At 53.5% G+C, this 18,161-nt stretch overlaps 8 protein-coding genes across 9 annotated transcripts; 5 read left to right on the top strand and 3 right to left on the bottom strand.

Annotated features, from left to right (window-relative positions):
• Positions 1-647: 647 nt before the first annotated feature.
• LMH87_000107 (uncharacterized protein) lies at positions 648-1,270 on the top strand (the record flags this gene model as incomplete). Of its 2 annotated transcripts, none has more annotated exons than XM_056197961.1 (5): positions 648-688; positions 781-796; positions 859-881; positions 962-1,103; positions 1,169-1,270. In XM_056197961.1, the coding sequence occupies 5 exons, from the start codon at positions 648-650 to the stop codon at positions 1,268-1,270; spliced, it is 324 nt and encodes a 107-aa protein (XP_056054956.1). The 2 variants fall into 2 exon arrangements, with proteins under 2 accessions (XP_056054956.1, XP_056054955.1); XM_056197960.1 differs by having other exon boundaries at positions 962-1,113; positions 1,169-1,179.
• Positions 1,271-1,436: 166 nt separating this feature from the next.
• On the top strand, positions 1,437-1,907 carry LMH87_000108 (uncharacterized protein; the record flags this gene model as incomplete). The annotated part of the gene is made up of 1 exon (XM_056197962.1): positions 1,437-1,907. One exon carries the CDS (start codon positions 1,437-1,439, stop codon positions 1,905-1,907), a length of 471 nt encoding a protein of 156 aa, XP_056054957.1.
• A 279-nt stretch (positions 1,908-2,186) lies between these two features.
• On the bottom strand, positions 2,187-2,663 carry LMH87_000109 (uncharacterized protein; the record flags this gene model as incomplete). Its single annotated transcript, XM_056197963.1, has 1 exon — positions 2,187-2,663. The coding sequence occupies one exon, from the start codon at positions 2,661-2,663 to the stop codon at positions 2,187-2,189; it is 477 nt and encodes a 158-aa protein (XP_056054958.1).
• A 471-nt stretch (positions 2,664-3,134) lies between these two features.
• Positions 3,135-5,239, bottom strand: LMH87_000110 (uncharacterized protein; the record flags this gene model as incomplete). Its single annotated transcript, XM_056197964.1, has 6 exons — positions 3,135-3,760; positions 3,815-4,095; positions 4,141-4,362; positions 4,411-4,923; positions 4,984-5,052; positions 5,112-5,239. 6 exons carry the CDS (start codon positions 5,237-5,239, stop codon positions 3,135-3,137), a joined length of 1,839 nt encoding a protein of 612 aa, XP_056054959.1.
• Positions 5,240-6,757: 1,518 nt separating this feature from the next.
• On the top strand, positions 6,758-8,292 carry LMH87_000111 (uncharacterized protein; the record flags this gene model as incomplete). Its single annotated transcript, XM_056197965.1, has 5 exons — positions 6,758-6,847; positions 6,908-7,022; positions 7,112-7,799; positions 7,853-8,056; positions 8,133-8,292. The coding sequence occupies 5 exons, from the start codon at positions 6,758-6,760 to the stop codon at positions 8,290-8,292; spliced, it is 1,257 nt and encodes a 418-aa protein (XP_056054960.1).
• Positions 8,293-9,830: 1,538 nt separating this feature from the next.
• On the bottom strand, positions 9,831-11,575 carry LMH87_000112 (uncharacterized protein; the record flags this gene model as incomplete). The annotated part of the gene is made up of 2 exons (XM_056197966.1): positions 9,831-11,208; positions 11,271-11,575. 2 exons carry the CDS (start codon positions 11,573-11,575, stop codon positions 9,831-9,833), a joined length of 1,683 nt encoding a protein of 560 aa, XP_056054961.1.
• Positions 11,576-13,105: 1,530 nt separating this feature from the next.
• Positions 13,106-15,499, top strand: LMH87_000113 (uncharacterized protein; the record flags this gene model as incomplete). Its single annotated transcript, XM_056197967.1, has 2 exons — positions 13,106-14,010; positions 14,086-15,499. The coding sequence occupies 2 exons, from the start codon at positions 13,106-13,108 to the stop codon at positions 15,497-15,499; spliced, it is 2,319 nt and encodes a 772-aa protein (XP_056054962.1).
• A 1,008-nt stretch (positions 15,500-16,507) lies between these two features.
• On the top strand, positions 16,508-18,023 carry LMH87_000114 (uncharacterized protein; the record flags this gene model as incomplete). The annotated part of the gene is made up of 2 exons (XM_056197968.1): positions 16,508-16,854; positions 16,931-18,023. The coding sequence occupies 2 exons, from the start codon at positions 16,508-16,510 to the stop codon at positions 18,021-18,023; spliced, it is 1,440 nt and encodes a 479-aa protein (XP_056054963.1).
• Between the last annotated feature and the right edge of the window lie 138 nt (positions 18,024-18,161).

The raw sequence follows: 18,161 nt of genomic DNA on the forward strand, positions 1-18,161 counted from the left end.
CACGATGGAGCCAGTCACGCGCGAGAAGTGCTCACGATCGTAGTGAGAGTAGTACGCATGCTTGCTCTTTCGATCACGAATTCCCTGGAATGGCACGAGGAAATCATCAGCGAGCTCGTCTGGCCTGCACACATCATAGCTAGAGAAGTATGTCTATGGTCGGGCCCAATACACAGCGGGCGACAGAGCCTGGTCTACAGCCCCGAGAATGCACACCATGAGTAATGTTACTTCAATCAACAAAGTCCGAAGCCACAATTTCGCGTACAAATTGCCATGCGAATTCTGCAAATTGCATCTATATTTAGCCAGAAAATGCTAGAGCCTGTTAATGCAAGCCACCGTTCCATTAAGCTACTTTTACCCCGCCACCAGAGCTACCATCTCAGCTGGCGGGGCAAATCGAGCGAGGAGCCTCTTATTCTTTGCTCTCATGTTCAGCTTCTTTTATTATTGCCCTTATTGCATAGCAACAGGCAACTTTTCTGCGCTACCAGCCTTGATCCAGCACTGCAAATTCGTCCCATTCTCGTCGTCAGGGTACGGGTCGGTGACAGGCCTCTTATGGGCATCCCCCAGGTCTGCACCACGCGGCTGGGCAGCCTGCAGCAACTACATCCCATAGCAAACACTATTGGCGGTGAGAGATGGGCTGTGCTACGCTGCAGAAAGCGACAAGTCTGCAAAAGTACCGTATTCAGAGCCTATTCAACGACTTCTTCCCGTCCTGGCCGCCGTCATCGGAGTGACACGACCGAGCAGCTGACCGCATCGTATTAGGTCTCACACGCAACTCGTACGCTTTCGGGTTATAATTTTAGCTGGCCGGTCAATTTGCATTCCTTGGAGAATTTTAAGGCTGTGGTAGTGATGCTGGCCAGGTTAGAGTCTGCTCTGCGAGTATCGCAACCCCCGCCATGCGATGCATCAAAGCTCGTATTCTGACGTCTGCCGAGCTCAGCCTGCCAAGCCCTGCACGCATTGCCCAGCCGGATTCAATGAGACGCTACAATACGCATATACACATGCCATTAAGGTCTTTTCTTTCTCTGGGCGGAGCACGTCCGCTCAGCCCTGCGACAGCTGAAAGCTCGTACATTGATGTCCGTTCTGGTAGTTGCACCTCCGATTGGCTTCCTGAGATGCACGTTGACGCAGTGTCACACAGGTGTCGGCTAACTTGCCTCGCCACCCGCAAGTGGTGTCATTCGGCACCGGAGCCAAACGGGAAACAAAAAGTCTGCAGCTTAGCCTTTGTTGCGGTGTGTAGGGCGAATGCGCAAGATACGAGCTGGGCTTGGGGGCCGAGAGCTCTTCAATAGGCGAAATGCAAGTATAAAGAGAACGGGATATCGCCCTCAGCTCTCACGAATCCATCTCCTCAACCTCAGACCCAACTCACATACAATTCACATACATTCCCAATACTCATCACCATGCTCAAGCAGCTCAGCATCCTCGCCCTCGCCGGCCTCGCCACCGCCGCCCCAGGCAAGGCCAAGGTCGTCAACAACTGCAACTTTGAAGTGACGCTGTGGTCCGTCGGCGGCGACATCTCAGCCCCGCACACGCTCGCAGCCCGCGGCGGCCAGTACTCGGAGCAGTACACGCGTGACCCCAAGACGGGCGGCCGCGCTCTCAAGATCACGCGCGAGCGCGACGGCCTCTACACCGGCAAGGCCCAGACCAACTTTGCCTACACGCTCGACCCGGGCCAGCTCTGGTACGACCTCTCCGACGTCTTTGGCGACCCCTTTGCGCGCAACCGCGTCCAGGTCGTGTCGTCCAACAGCCAGTGCCAGTCCATTGTCTGGGCCGACGGCCGCCCGCCCGCCGGCAGCCAGGTCAAGACCTGCACGCGCGAGAGCGACACGACTCTTACTCTGTGCGCTCCGGGACCCAAGTAAGACGATGGATCGATTGACGTCGCGCTGCGGAAGGGGGGCTCGCTTGACTGCGCAGGCGTGAGCGCTAAGTCCTCGACGATGCAAATGACGGCCGCGTATATCTCTTATCCCAGATAGTAATCACGAATATGACCTTGAATAAGCTTGCTTGCTGTTGTTCGAAAGGGTGTCGCTCCTTTCATTGTTGATTAAATCATCGCTATGTGGTATCATATCATGTAGTGTGCGCAGTATGTCGCCTGCAAACCTCTCCTCGGTCTACCTGTACCGTCTCGCCCCTTACGTCGATGGCTGCGGATTGTTGCCCACCGTCTTGTACAGGTCGCGCAACTCAAACTCATCATGGCCCCCCTCCGGAATCTCGCCCACCACGCGCGCCGGCTGCCCCGCGACAATCGAGAAGCTCGGAATCACCGCAAATGGCGGAATCACCGCGCCGTCCAGCACCTTGACGTAGTCCTTGACAATGGCAAACTCGCCGACGGTGCACCCGCGGCCGATGGACACGTGGCTGCCCACGCTCGCTGCCTGCACGACACTGCCCGCGCCGACGAAGACGTGGTCGCCCAGCCGCAGCGGCATGTGCGTGTACGAGCCCTTGTACATGCGGCCTGGCGGGCGCAGCACCACACCCCGGCTCAGGAAGCAGTAGCGGCCGATGGCGACGGCTGTGTTGGGGGCGGTGGCGCCGCTGCCGGCTGTCGAGGTGGAAGAGGAGGAGGAAGGTGCGGTTCGGACGAGGTCGCCGCGGATCATGACGTCGGGCTGGATGACGGTCTTGCCGCCGAGGACAATGTTTTGCGTGCCGACGAGGACGGCTTTGCGGGCAACCTTGTTGCCGGTGTCCTAGGAGGAGTCAGCACGTTGTAGCGAGGAGGAAAAGGGTCGAGGTGTGGTCGCATGGCTCTTACGGTCTCGATATAGTCGCCTTTCGTTGGTCGGCGCGACATTATGGCGCTGGAGGCTGCAGATGCTGTAGAGTTGGCAGGTTGAAGTTGAGGTGTGAGCTCTGGAGTCGCGAGAGCTTGTGTGGGGCGGAAGCCAGCATGCAGTAGCCAGAGGACGACATCGGCCGCGTTACTGAAATGCGAGTGAAAAAGAAAAAGGTAATTGATTAATTCAATTCCTATGAAGCTTCCGATTTTGAATACCGACTTTTGAACAACACGAATCATTGTCTGCTTTGGTCTAGAGCCAATATTACTTTGTAAAGCCTCTGGCTGGTGTTTAGTAGAGTACAGGCTCTGGGATTGAATTGGCCATAAAAGTCTCCGGCAAAATTTGGTACTCGGCCATAATTTCTTCCCAGAATCGACTGTCCATGAGTATGCTTTCCTGTATTTCTTGCATGCCATGTTTTATAATATTTGCATCCGCAGGCGCCGTTTCATGGCCTGTCGTGCTCTGCCCTCCGGCGTGCTCCTCGAACCATTTTCGCATCCAGCCAAACTTGGAAATGATGCGCTCGAGTATCGCATCGTCTGCTTCTCCGAGCCAGGCCATTTTGGCGTATTTCTGGGACGCGTCCAATTTGTTCATCACGGTATCTAAAATTGGAAGGAACTTTTTGTCGCTGTCCATCATGCTTTTGTCCCACCCAACAATGTTCACGAGGCATACTCGAGACGATGTGAGCAGGGCATGGGACAGTTGACCCCATAGCGCGTACGGAATGGTAATGTATGATTCGTTTGGCATGGCGCAGAAGATTTTGAAGAAAGAGTGCATCGCTTCCACGCACGACCACAAGCCATCCAGGCGCTGATGAGGCAATGTGCCTTGCCATGGCGCATCATACAGACTAACTTCGTATAGAAAGATACGCGCTGTTGATAAGTGCATCAATAAATGCCCTGGAAAATTAGCATGATGTCTTTTTTGGCTTAAACTTAAAAAGGCTGGAATACCATGATGTCGCAACGACGCAGGTAATGAGCTCTGGAAATCCGACAGGCTCTTGTCTAGCATCTTGATGTGCATTACCAAAGGCGCGCCACAAGTGTGTGGCGCATGCGGTTCGTCATATGGAACAGCCTGGGTAATATTTTGGACAATCTGCTGCAGCCGTACGAGGTAGTAGAGAAGGACATCCGATTCTCTCTCTTGAGAGGCTAGTAGATGCTCGAGCGCGTCCTCCATGTGCTGACTAAATCGCAATGCATCAATCTTGCGGTAGACTGTGGATGCGCTGCTATGGTTAGAAAAAGCATTCCATGCTGGGCTCGACACTCACGTTGAAGACAGGTAGTAGCAGCCCAGCAAGGCGCGTCTCTCGTCGTTTGTAAGCTCGCGCGTCTCGCTAGTAAATCCATAACTGGATCGAGTAACGTCATAGACGAGTTTCCGTCTGTCATTAGCATGCACGGGCTTGTTCAACTCCAGATCAGCCAGCGCAGCAATCGCAAGCTGCAGCAAGTTTGTCAATTGCGAGTTGCGCTTCACATGGCATTGGTACCTGTTGGCTCTTAGCATTGGGCAGTCTAGGAATGCGGGCTCTACTTACCACGAAATATGCACGAGGAGACCCTGCAGGGCATCAAACGACTTGTAACCCTCCAGCAGCATGCAGTTGGTTAAGGAAATGGTAAAGTCTCTGGCTCGACGCTTTTGCAGTTCTCTATTGTGGTACGAAGCGGCCATGACCATGGCCTTGAAGAGAAACGGGCGAGTACTCCGGAACTCGGCCGCCGGCAGATCAGGGGATGCGACAAAAGGGAATAAATCACCAATGATGCTCGTATAGATAGTAAGCAATGCATTTGCCTGGTCGTCTGACGGCCAGAGGGCATTATCTGGCGCCTGTACCTCGGTAGATATGAGCAAGTGAGGTGCAGGCAGAACGCCATCCCTTTCGTTGACTTCCGTCTTTTTGAACGTGCTGACTGGGGATTGCATAAATTTGGCTGTAGATTGTGCGGGAGTGTTGACAGCAGGCAACTGCTTGCGAGATGTATCTTGGCTTTGTTGTAGACTCTGGAAGAGATCTTCAACTTTTTGCTCAAGTTGACCAAATCGCCTATAGGTATATCATCAGTCTTTATGCTTGTACTTGGTGGGTTTGTAACACTCTACTTACGTTCGGGGTACTGGCGCAGCTTTTGCTGAAGACACCTGAGCGGTGCAGGATTTTTCTAACCGCAGACATCTGAGAGACTTGTAAGCATTGGCCTCAAAGCAAGTCAGGCATGGTCAAAGGTGTCGCACCGATCGCAAATTGGCGTCTTTGTGCGCGGTGCTGCCGCTTCGCTGCGCGACCAGGTACAACGCACCTTGGCGGTCGCACAGGGTCTACACGCCTTACGGGCCGCCCCATCACCCGCTTGTCGGGCCATAGCTATGAGAAGCAAATCGCTATTTCGGGAACGGAGCGGTGACTGTAGATGCAGGCGACTTTTAACACCTATGCGGTCCGCGGGCTGGTGAGGATGAGGAGTCGTGGAGCGGGAATCGGACACGGAAGCGGGATTTTCTGGGGATCATTGACCACCGTTGTAGGCGAACCGCCTGGCAGGATTTCCACTACAAACGCCATTGCTACTGCTACAGATCCTGTAGCTTTGATAATGCATAAATTTTATTTCAGCAAATGTTCAGGTTTAGAGAAAAAGATTTATATGCATATTTCTTTATTAAGACAAAGTTATAATAAGATTTCCTTTTTGACACGATCATAGGACAAGATCATCGGGCAGATCGTTTCTGGTAATTGGCTGTCGTCTAATATGTTCCTAGAGGGACACCTGCCATACGAAATCGTCATAGATACAGATAGGGCTGCTTCTATAATATTGCCGGCCGGTCTCCCAGTCATTCAGTCGCAGAGTGGGAGCCATCTCGTAGACGTTATAGTGTCAGCTCAGTAGGGCTCCTCGCTAGTAGGGCTCTTCGGTGAGGGTAATAGGCTAGGACTTCTGTTTTGGCAAGGCTCCATTTGCTCTTTCCAAGCATGGACAACATCGGCCGCATTCGTGTTGGTCTAATCCGGAATTCCTTCTGGCCTGTTCAAGGGCATCAGGTGTTGAGTGCCTCTCCGTTTCCTTAGTTAAAACAATGATGGCGGGCTGCTTGTTCATGTGCCCAAACTTTTGAAATACGCGGCGGAGGGCCAGCATATTGAACAAGAGAAACACGACGCATTAGATCAATGAGGAAAGGAGACAAAAAAAAAAGAAGAAGAAAAAAAAAAAACCAAATACCTGCACTCAATTTGCTTTCTCATTGCTGTTCATCGTACTGCCGAGGAGATGGGATGAATCGTCCCAAAAGCGTGACCTTTGAGTGTTGTCGTGTAATTGTATCGTGGCCGGCGTCCCCGTGGGGTAGGTCAAAGCATTGAGTAGGAGAAGGCTTGACTATTGACCAATGATTTCCTGTGATCACCGCCCAGGACATCCACTCAAAACAGGGTGTATCCCGGCTCGCTTCTGTTGCACATGGGCGCAGTCGTGCTGTTGCAACGTAACGAGCTTCCATGCGCTGGCCAAATCCCCCGGCCGCACTGCGCTAGAGGCTAGCACGCTCGCATGGATAATTTGCGAGTCAAAGCGAACGCTTAATGCGACCTTACTGAGGGGCTGAGCAAGCTGAGCAAGGCTGAGACATCTAGTTATGAATCAGCGACAATTTGTTGCCACGCCTCTCGTACCCAGTAATAACGTACACGGTAACTGACTAGCCCGTGCCCCACTAGTTACCCCGTACTTGAATTGCCGTACCCCCTTTGAAGCAGCCAAAGGGATACCTAGCTACCTACCGCTAGCTTAAAACACGTTGAAAGTCCAGCTACTAGCAGTCGTCGCTTGACTCTAGCATGATAGTGGCGATATGTGCTCTTCACAACCTTCACCAGAATGCTGGACGGTGCTGGGTTAGATGCCGTGCCACAAGGAGACGTAGTCCGCCGGGCTGCAGAACTCCTGGCACAGCTGCCTGAATGCGCTGTAAGCTTGCTTGCACATTGCTCGATCGTCCCTTTTGCCCGCCTCTAACCATTCCTTCAGGTAACCTGTGTCGCACGCTACTGCGTCGGAGCCGACAGTAATTGCATCTGTGGAGCTCCCAAGGCAGCACTTGACGGATGCGCCTATACCTCTTGCCATATTTCGCAAGCTATATGTAAGAAAAATTGCCGAAATGAGAATGAGAGAAAGAGGGAAACAGAGAAACCTCCCCGTGGTTGTGCTGGTACTAAATGTGACCCCCAGACGCTCGAAATGTTACTGAAAGGTTTTGTGCGACACCTGTCCGGAACAGAACCATCAGGTTCAACGTGATGATCATCGCCATGACAATCGCCCTTGTCTGCTTCATCAGTGTTCGCGTTGTTTTTCTGCAATTCTTCACGCAGCGGCGCCTGAGAGCGGCGGACTGGACAGTGATTGCGGCGATCCCACTCGGACTGGCCACGGTCGCGCTGACAATATTTGGCCTTACTGCTCACGGTCTCGGTGTCGACATCTGGGGCCTGCAAGCTTCTCAAGCTACTGCATTCGGGCGCTATTTTTACGCAGTACAGCTATTATATGTTCTGCTTGTAACATTGATCAAACTGGCGTTGACGCTGTTCTATCTCAGCATCTTCTTCGGCCGCACCATAGTCATCCTGCTCTGGGCTACGATAGCAGTTCACATCGCTGGCGCGGTGGCCTTTTGCATTGGAATCGTTTTCCAGTGCACTCCGATACGGTACCAGTGGGAGAGATACAACTACGCCAACAATCCTTTAGTGGAGGGCCACTGCATCAACATCAACGCAGCTGGTTGGGCACACGCTGCTATTAGCGTCGCATCTGATATATGGATGCTGGCTCTTCCTCTGAGCCAGCTGAAGAAGCTGAACCTGCATTGGAAGAAGAAGCTGGGGGCGGCGCTTATGTTTTTCACTGGTGCTATGCAAGTAGACGACCCTCGAATGACACGGTTCAGCTTGGCTAACATGATGAAAGTATTACCATTGTTTCTTTTCTACGGCTCGCGTCGGTTCGACGCTATGCGTCAACGTCGAACCCCACCTGGGATCAATGGGACATTGTGTGGTGGTCGACGATAGAGATTGAAGTCGGCCTTATATGCACCTGTTTGCCGGCAATGCGTCTCCTGCTAGTACGCCTTGCGCCGCGAGTATTCGGTTCGTCTGTCTCGGAAGCCATGTAAGTGTTCGGAAGTGTTTGAGTAGCCCCGTCTGATGGGTAATACCTATGGCTAACACGTTTGCGAACTGGGAAGCGCGCCCCTGAACCAAATCACGGCAAGTGCGGGCCAGATGACGATAGGAGAGGAAGAGGGACTATCGCAGGCGATTTCATCACAAAAGACAGTTTTCAACGCGACGAAACCGTTGCCATGGCCTGGAAGTGGCAAGGTTGGAAATAGGCCAGCGACATAGCTGCTGCGCCCGTGCAGTGCAATGAAGAGTATTTCACAGGCAACACAGCTCTGTTCTGAGAAGGAAATAGTACAGACGAAAGTGTACTTGGCCCAATTAATTCACTTTACCATTCCGATATTTTGGATTTCTAAGTGCCTATGGATGACCAAGTAGGACCGCTGCAATGTGCTGTCGAGGTCAACGTCGTACAAATCTGGCCGCCAGCGGCGTCTTGGTCGGGCAAGGCTGGGGCCCACTGAGTCTACGTCATCAACGCTCGCGCTTCGCTGGACACAGAGGCGCTTGCAGTGGATGGATCTATTAAAACGGCATTGAAAACAGAGGATGCAAGTCCCCAGGTTGCGTACGCAGTAGCAGCAGAGATATTGGAGAGACTGAAACCAGGAATAACCACGGCGCGGGAATGTCTCGGTGACTTCCACCACTTACAACTCACGCGAACAGCAAGGGTGTAGTTACGTGAGGATTGCTTTTTCCATTTAAAATGAATAATATATCCTGGAAAGATATTTAGTCATATATTTTACTGAATTTGACATCGCCGCATGAAGCTGGTGAGGTAACTGAAGAACAAAGCAGCGAGCTCGTCAATAGTGTCTCTCCCAGTGCTACCAGGTACATCATCCAAATGGCAGTAGCCGAATAGATTCACTGGGAAAGGTGGAAAGACTACTTGTGAAAATAAGTCGCCTGCAATACCAAGGTGCTCTTCTCCATCGCGTTTGGGGTAGGCACGTCAAGGCTTCATGTGCGTTGCAAGGCATGAGCGGAGCCCGTTCCGGGAAAAATCTCTGAGCATCTCACCAATTTCATGTGATGGAAGGGGAATATTCTGTTGAGCGCTTTTGTCGCACCCTATTTCGCGCCGCCAGTTGCTTCGTCTATGTTGTGAGCACACCGTCGCATCGACGAATGTCTGGACTCCCCAAAGATAACAAGTTCACCAGTCAGCCTACCAAGAAGCCGGCATATGGTTACCGAACGCTCTGATAAGTAGCGACTTGCTTCCTCGGTAGCTATCATGTGTTCTAGGAACCGGGACGGAGCTCAAGACGCGGCCGCCCAACAAGGCTGAGCCGAAAGCAAGCCGCTGTACTACACTAAAGCTTTGTAGTCACAATGAGAAATAGTCTTTGCGCTAAAATGAGGGGTGTATATGCTAGTGTCTTTGACATGTGATTTTGGGTCAACCGGATTTGGAGGGTGTCAGTGTTGAAACGTCGGGGCCGTGTGGTTGATGGAGCCGTGTAAGTAACGCTACTGTCTACAGTAAACTGCAAATTATGATAGTGATAGAAATGAAGTGAGACGATTCATACGCGAAAATCGCTGACATTGTATTTTGAAGCCAGTGTGGCTAAATTGGAGTTTTATTAAAAAGTTTGAAGAAGTCTGCTCATCGTACTTGGCATAGTAAATTGTTGGATATCTCTACCAAAGGCAAACTACTAGCGCTACAATACATTGTAGACACTGCCTATTCAAGCGAATCATACTGAAAAAAAAGTCATTTGGGCTTCGCCGACCAGAGACGCTTACCAGCCGTCAATCACCTTGGCAAGCATGTGCAAGCCACCCTCTGGCTTCGCCACAACGCTGGGGTTGACGACCATGTTGCGCTCGTCCAGCAGCGCCTTGTTCTTTATGGTAAACTCGAACCTGCCCACCCATGCCGCCAGCAGGCATGCCATTTCTGACTTTGAAAAGTTGCCGCCAATGCAGCTGTGCGGGCCGTGGATAAATGTCATAAAGGCGTAGTTGCTCGTGGCACCACCGCTCGCCGCGTTGGCCTTGCTTGTCCCGCCCTGCTCGGGCGTCAGCCAGCGCTCCGGCTTAAACTCAGTGGCGTCAGGCCCCCAGAGGAGCGGATCCGTGTTGATGGCCCAGATGGGGATAATGAGGAGTGTGCCGCGCGGGATGTACTGGCCCTCGACGACCGTGTTGCAGTTGGCCACGCGGATCGTTGTGGCCACGGGCCCGTGCGTGCGCAGTACCTCGCTACACACGGCATTGAGGTACGGCATGCCGTCAATATCGTTGCTAGTGATTTCGTGGTTTTCCGCGTCAGGCGACGGCAGGTGCTCTCTGATCTCAGCACGGAGGCGCTCCTGCATATTGGGATACTTGGACAAGAGGTAGATGGCCCAGACCAGCGACGCGGCCGTCGTCTCGTGGCCGGCCGACAGGAACGTCATCATCTGGTCGACGAGGTTCTCGTCGCTAAACAGGCCACTCTGCATCGCCACGCTGAGAATGTCGACGCCCATGTCCTCCTTGCTGGCTTGCTTCGCCCTCTTCTCCCCGATGAGCTCCCGGCACACTTGGCGGATGTGCTTGGCGGCCTTGTTCACCGACCAGATGCGCGGGACAGGCAGGTTTGTAACGATCCATTGCGGCAAGAACGCGCGCATGCCGATGAGAAGGAAGTCGGACGGCGCCGGGTTGAGGCAGTAGTAGCTCTGGGCGAGCGGATTGTCGCCGTCGGCAATGGCCCCAAAGTCAATACCCGTCGCCGCGAGGCCGATGATGTCTAACCCGCTGCGCGCAGACCACGAGGCAATCTCCATCTCGCCGCAGCCTTTGACGGGGTCTTGCGCGCGGCAGTCAGCCGCCATTGCAGCCACGCTCTCGCATGACTTTTTCCAGAAGAGAGGGTACAGGTCTTTGATGTGGCGAAAGGAAAAGGCAGGCAGCATGTTGCGGCGCTGCTTCTTGTGCTCGTCGCCTTCGGTGGTGAGGAGGGCCCAGCCGATGATGAAGGCGAGGAAGCCGCGAATAAAGTCGGGCTTCTCAAACTGGTAGCTGTTCTTGACAAAAACCTCTGACAACGCCTGCTGGGAGCGAACAAAGATCATTTCCTGGTTCCCGTGCCAGAGGACGCGCATGAGGCCGTCGTCTTTGGCTTGAGCGTACCTATAAATTGATTAGCACGTTTCCAAGTCGATGCTAGCTGACCAGGGAGTATTTCACAGTACCATTGTCTCGCCATGTGTCCGGGCCCGTAAATTCGGATATCGCGCCCATGGCCAAAGAACGGGATCCCGCCCTTGGGAGAAGGCAGGTGTCGAAATGGAGACAAGAATAAAGGGTAGACTATGACGGCATAAAAGGCAAACAAACCCGCCTGGATGGCAAAGAGGCCCCCAAATATGACAAAATACAGAACCAACGGTGGAAATCCGGTTTCGGGTAGCGACAGATGCAGCAGCTTGGGCATGGAACAGCCTATGAAACTGGTCAAGACAATCCAGCCAAGAGGCAACTCTCGAATGGCGGTCATTGTGTCTGAAGATGATCAAAAAGTAGTCCAACGATGATGATACCGGTGAGATGGACGAGGACGAATGAAAAGGGAAGCAGGTGGCATCTCGAAAGGATCCTGTTCCTTCAGGGCTCTCTATTTAACGAGTAAGCTCTTTTGGTACTTCCCACCTTGCTCGTGGCGCCCTCGAAGCCCGCTACCCCAGATTAGACACCCATATAGCCTGGCGTCGGCCTGTGCCGAAGCGGGGACGGACGCAGTTTTCGGCTATCCATGTCTTTGATGGTGACATGCCATTGGATAGTGGCTACGCCCCCCCGCATTGACCACTGTTAATGCAGTTTACATTATCAACATTCTGGTTGGTGCTGTGTGTTAGTTTCCAAAGACTTGCGCGTCGTAACGTTGATCCCAGGCGCTCACGCCGCTAGGCCCGAGGTATCTAGGGTTGCTCAAAAGAGGGGGTTTCCCCTCACCGGTTAACGAAGTCGCTGAGGAGGCGAAGAATTACGGCATCGAAACAGGTGACGCATGTTTACGCACGGTCATTGAATTTTGTGTGTCAGCAAGCATTTCGGGAGGCCGGCGATTGGTCTGCCCTAGCTGATAGTGCTTCAGAAAACTGTTGGGACCATCGCATCAAGCACTGTATTCGGTATTGAATAACCCCGTTAAAACTTTCAATATTGCCTCCTTAATATCAAGACCTCAATTTTCGAAAAGGTGAAGATGGTGAAAATGTTGAAAGTTATAGGCCGGCAACTCCATTCCGCTCTCATTAAACACTGCCAAGTTGGCATACCGTTCTTGAGCAGCGAGCAATGAGCACTATTTGCCCTGTAGATGCATATTTTTCGTTGTTTTGAAAATCTTTAATACTTACTTAGTCGATACGGGATTTTGACTTTGCGCTTTTTCAGTACAGTATTTAGGTTTGAATGCATAACTGAGTGCATCAACCGATGGGCGCCGTTGGTAACTCTTATCGTGGGTATCTATCCTTGCGAAACGTTCCTTTACAGTCTGCATTGAGCTTGCAAGGCCCTCTCCTGCTGTTTGTTTCGCGCGAGGCTGAGCCGAGGCATATCGCCAAGACGATGTCGTCGTAGACACTTCTTAGTCCTCGGACCCCAGAATGAAAGGAGGCGGGGGAGGGGTAACCCTATAATTAGCGTGTACGTTGCCCGCATTGGCGTCTCGTGCGGGGGTGCCGTTTTACCAGTAGCGCCACCGACGACAACGTCTATCATAAGCACATGTGCTTTGCTGGTATGTGCTAGATCGCCTTCGATGGTCGTCAGCCCAGCGGCGTGGCTTTCATATTGTATATATATATATATATAAATCTTTCTCCCCTTGTCGCGACTGCCGTGCCAGGTACGCGAATCGCACTCGGTGGGACAGCAGCAGGATCTTTAGCCTGCTCAAAGTGACTGTTCAGAGCAGCCATCTCAGCCTCACTCATCTTAGCAAGCCGTTTAAAAGTACCAGAGCTTTCTCTTGGGTATACGACTCCCCACTCCCACCTACGCAACGATCCACCGCAGCATGTCTGAACAGCCGCCTCAACCGCTGGCGCTGCAGCCACCTCGCCTGACTGCTGCCCAAACACGCGCTCTTTTTGACATTCTCACACACAACGAGACATATGCCGAGATTGTGGCCTTCAAATACCCCCAAGGCGTTCTCAATTACGGCTACCCTTTTCACAACAAAGAGCAGGCAAGAGCTGAGCAGCGACAGACGCCGGAGAAGAATGGCACCGGGACAACATCACAGAAACGGAATGGAAGCGTTGGCGGAGTGAGTGGCTTTGCCGCGAGACTCTGGGGCCGATCGGGTAGCTCAAGCACCACACCAACTTCATCTGCACCGGATACCGACCAGTCACCGCCCTCTGAAGCTCTATCCACTATATCCCTGGGACAGAATGGAAGCGCCAGTGATGGCAGTAGTGGCAAGGATGGCCCCCTCCCGTCGGACCAGTCAGAAATGCCGATCTTGCAGCTCCTCATGTCGACCTTTGTGATGCAGCTGCCTGCAATTAGCACCCTTTCCGGAGAATTCTGGGAGGTGCGCCTCCGAGGTCTGCTCAGCCGTTTTGCCGATGCACGGCTGTCAGAGAGCTATGAGAAGGGCACTATGGGTGCCCGCAAAACCCTGGCTACAGGCTGGAGTTCAGTAATGGAAATGCTTTCTAGGGGCATGCTGGGTGGTGTGAAGCCGAGGCAACAGCATGAGCAGGTGCCCGAGGAGAATCAGGAAAAAGAGGCGAAGCAGAGAAAGTATGATGTTGCAAAGGGACAAGATCTTACTCGTGCATGGGAAGATGTCCTTGATGGGCTGGTGTATGGCGATCTCGTAGACGAGTTATTTGCGCATATGGCCAGGCAGCCGGAGCTCGAGGAATATTCCTCTGCCGTGAATGCGTCAAGCCATTACATTGTGATCCAGTACGTATTCATTCAAAAATTCGGCATTCTCACATTCAACAGAGGAGAACCAGAGTATCGCTAACATCTTGCCAGCCTCGCTGCCCTCCTTCATCATGTTTTTGTCGAGACCCCCGACGGGCCGTACCTCATCAAGCTTATTGACAATGTCCATCGTCTGGTTCCTTACGCAATGATTAAGCAAACCTTGCGCATCGGCAATGCCGCCACCATGATCAACGGCTTGATGCACCTGCTTCTCGCCAAGCTGTCCGTCACCGGCCTGACCAACTGGGTCGGACTGACCGCCAACGAAGATGACGGCATGAATCTTTTACAAAACATCATTTCCCTAGTTCTCTCCCGAGATGCAAGCGAGTTTAAAAAGATTCTGCAGCGCATAGAGAGGATGTCGCCAGACTCGACCACGCCGACAGAGGCGATGCTTAAGGCTCTCCGCGCGCACGTAAACTCCAACGATCGGGCTACTGAAGAGGCGCTGCGGAAAAAGAGCCTGGAGAACCCGGGATCAATTGTTGTGGCCATATTGAACGCACAAGACCCAGAGCTTGTCAAAGAACTGGGCAAGACGCAGCACTTGCTATGTCTAGAGTACTACTCTGCGTTACTCTCCGTACGCGACAGGACGGCCATTACGGCCGCGCTCTGCCGTCAACCTCCCGACCTGTTTACCGGCGCCATCAGGGAGGCTGTTGCAGCGTATAATCCCATTATCCGCGCCGTGCACGAGCGCGTTGACCTCGGGGACCACTTGCAGGATCTCCAGGCATTCATCAGTGATTTTATCCGCGTGAGCACACCTGCGCCTGGCGGACCTGGCGTGACAGTGGATGACTATGTCCGTCTCTTGAGCGACAAGAAGCATCTCCTCCACCGCTTCCTGCACGCCGTCGCTTCGAGCTGTCCCGATATTACCAATGACTTGTGCGCGTGGAGCAATGCATCGATAGCCAAGTTCCGCCAGACTTCTGCTGCCGACGGGGCGGACAACGTCGACGAGAAAACAGCAAGCACCATGGACAAAGCTCTCAATCAGCTCGTCTCAACGCTGGGCGATGAATGCCAAGCTGTCCTGTCCGCTGTCGATGCGCACGCCGGCTATCTTGCCACCGTCCAAGGCGTGTCGGATGCACGCCTCGACCACATTGCCTTCAGAACAGCTGCCGGCAAGAAGAAAGACGGCCATGACGGAAAGGCTCAGAAGAGTGGACCGGGTATATACCTCGCCCGCTGGCAGAACTTGCTCGACGAGACAGTCATCACTACTGCCAAGAAGTACGGGAGCATCCGCCACGGGAGCGACGTGCGGCATCATGCCACCAAGGGCAAGACGGGTCTCGCAGGGCATAATTTGTCGACAGTCGAGAAAAAGAAAGATAATAGTGGCATACTGGTGGCGCCGGATGTTTCGGCCGTCGTCAATGCGCTAGAGAAGCCGTTTCATGAGCTTATGAAAGTCCTTAATGCAGAGAGGACGGCTGCTATGTAGCGGACTACTAGGCGTCCCTCGCTGTTCTTATGTAAATGGTAATCTGTGTTTCGAAGTGCAGATTTACATTTGTGGCAATTTGGTAGCATTTATCTATTTCAATGTGTTTTGCTGTTTTGGTCAACCTCGTGTACCATGCAGTGATAAAACGGACGTAGATAAATTTTTCTCTAGAGCCATTCAATGGCCTTCGTGTACGAAGGAATATTTTGAGGGTAGCGATGCTTCACCCAACTTCAAGTTGGCATTGTAAATGATGATGCTCCCGAAGGTCCGCTCTATAATGATGTTTTGGCGGTAGCGTTATCCGCCGTGTCTGCTGCGCGTCAAAAAACGAGTGGTCTCTAAATGCACGATGCCGCATACTCTTGTCAGCACACAAAAGATAAATAAGGAAGACATAAGGGGAGCCCTTCTAGTGTGAACGTTTATTGTGTGCATCAGGACAGCTGCATGGGATAGATACCGGGGTCTGACAAATGACCCTCTCGCCAGGAGGAGTAACTGGAGCTCAACATCATCAATCGCCGGCACAAGACGCCGCCCGCAAGCCTGAACGATGTTTCCGATCGATCTTGTCCTCGTGTCGTCCAATCCATCTCGTCTGGCGTGATCTCTTGACGAGCCACAAAGAAAATAAAACCAGGGTCTAACATAACATGGGCACCTGCAGCTGAAATTAAGTGTCGCTCACTTGAGTCAGCTCGTACAGCTCGCGACGAGCAGTTGTTACCTTTAACGACGCTCTCCCCGGTTGGGCCTAGCGGACCAGCGCTCCCCTGGAGATCAGCACCGTGACGCAACCAAAAGAGTTACGCTTAATTCTTAGCGTGCTGGTTGGTGTCTTTCAGGCTTTCAGCCTGGGTGGGCTGTCCGTCACAACAGTCTCGTTCGTGCGGCTGAAGATGAACCCTTGACGTGGAGGGGGTCTAGTCGGCGCAGGGCGATTCTCTCGTCTTGGGGGAGAACTTGCCATCTGCAACTCTGAGGTTGGCCCGACTGGTCGCGATGGAGACATTGCTCACGGCAGCGACCGCCGCGCTGGCTGCTGCTGCGACATCCACAAGCACGACACCCACTGTTGGTGCGCACAATGGCATTGCGCCGGCGGCGGCCATGCCCACGCCCTTCGACTTTCCATGCGGCATCAACTTTCTCAGCAACGAGTTTCACAAGAACAAACACCTGCGCGATGTATGCGGCCCGCCCAACTTTGAGAACTACTGGTGGTCTACCATCGGCTATTACTCGCCAGCCGTCTGCCCGCGAGGCTACACGGCCGGCTGCTTCCGCTGGAACTCGGACCAAGGCCCTCCTGTCGAGCCGACTGAGACTGCTGTTCAATGCGTTCCCAGGTACGTCTTTAGGGGTCTGTTCGTGATGCGATGGTATGAATAGGTTGTCCAGGCATATACTGATGCAGGAGATCAGAGGCTACAAGTGCAAAAACAATGACATATCCGCCGCCTTCTCAGGCACCGCGACTGCGCCCATGATCCAGATCCGCTGGGCGTCGACAGATCTGTCCAGCTTGGCGACACACCCGCTGTATCCCGGCGCCAACCCAACTAACACGGAGGAGGACTACCTGATGAAGCATACACGAAAAGCCAACCTCGAGGGCCGCGCCGCGTCATCTGGCTACTACCCGAATGACAGCGGTGGCGGCAGTCCCCCAAGAAGTTCGACCTCAAGGGCAGGCTCTGGCTCCAGTACCGGGTCCGACTCCGGCTCTTCAAGCAGCAATCGCCCTGATGGAAACTCGTCGGGCGGCGCCGATGGCGGTCTTTCCACGGGTGCCAAGGTTGGTATTGGTCTCGGTGTGTCCCTCGGTGCGATTTTCGGATTCACGGTTCTCGGACTCATCATCTGGCGCGTGCGGACGGCGACCAAGCGATCGAAGCAGTTCCAGGCGCCGCAGCAGCCATACATGGTGCCATCGCAGTATGCGGGTCAGCCGGGCCAAGGACCATCGTCGGAGCAGTACAATGGGGGGCAGCAACCGTCGCATCCACAGCCGGTGTACCAGCAGCAGAGCATGTATCCGCAGCATCAGCAGTACCCCAGCATGTCTGAAATGGATAACAATACCTCGGCCGCGACTAGCCACTGGGCGGCGAATAGTGTCATGCCTCCGCCAGCAGCAGCCGTGGCTGCGGATCGTAGTATCGGTGCTGTCACGACGGCTGGCGGTTCCAGTATCGGCAGCCCACAGTCGCCTCCGTCAGAGCTGGCGGGCGTGCACACGCCGAATCCCCCGGTCGAGATGGGCAGCGGCAGCCCTGCCGTGCACCATGCACAACCCGTGGCTGTGGCCGAGCAGCAACGACCGGCGGCGACGGATCCGCAGTCGTTTGTGGGCGCACCACCCGAGGAGCCCAGCGCCGAGGAGCTGTCGAGTCTTCGCGAACAGCACTCGCAGCTGGAGCAGCGTCGTCAGCGCATCTTGGAGCTGGAGCGTATCGAGCAGGAGCAAGAGGCGCTTCGGGGCAGGATGAGCCAGATGCAGGGCGGGCAGAGTTAGAAGCTAACATTTCTCATATACTGCTATGCTTTTACTTTCACTGATGCACAACTTCTCGCGGAAGCAGTAGCCAGCCTTTGCCATTCGAGTTTAGTAACCCGGGAGGTTCGCTGGAGCTTTGACAGTGATTCTTTCTGT

The sequence above is a fragment of the Akanthomyces muscarius genome, chromosome 6 (assembly GCF_028009165.1).
Source record: "Akanthomyces muscarius strain Ve6 chromosome 6, whole genome shotgun sequence".
NCBI classification, from domain to species: Eukaryota; Fungi; Ascomycota; class Sordariomycetes; order Hypocreales; family Cordycipitaceae; genus Akanthomyces; species Akanthomyces muscarius.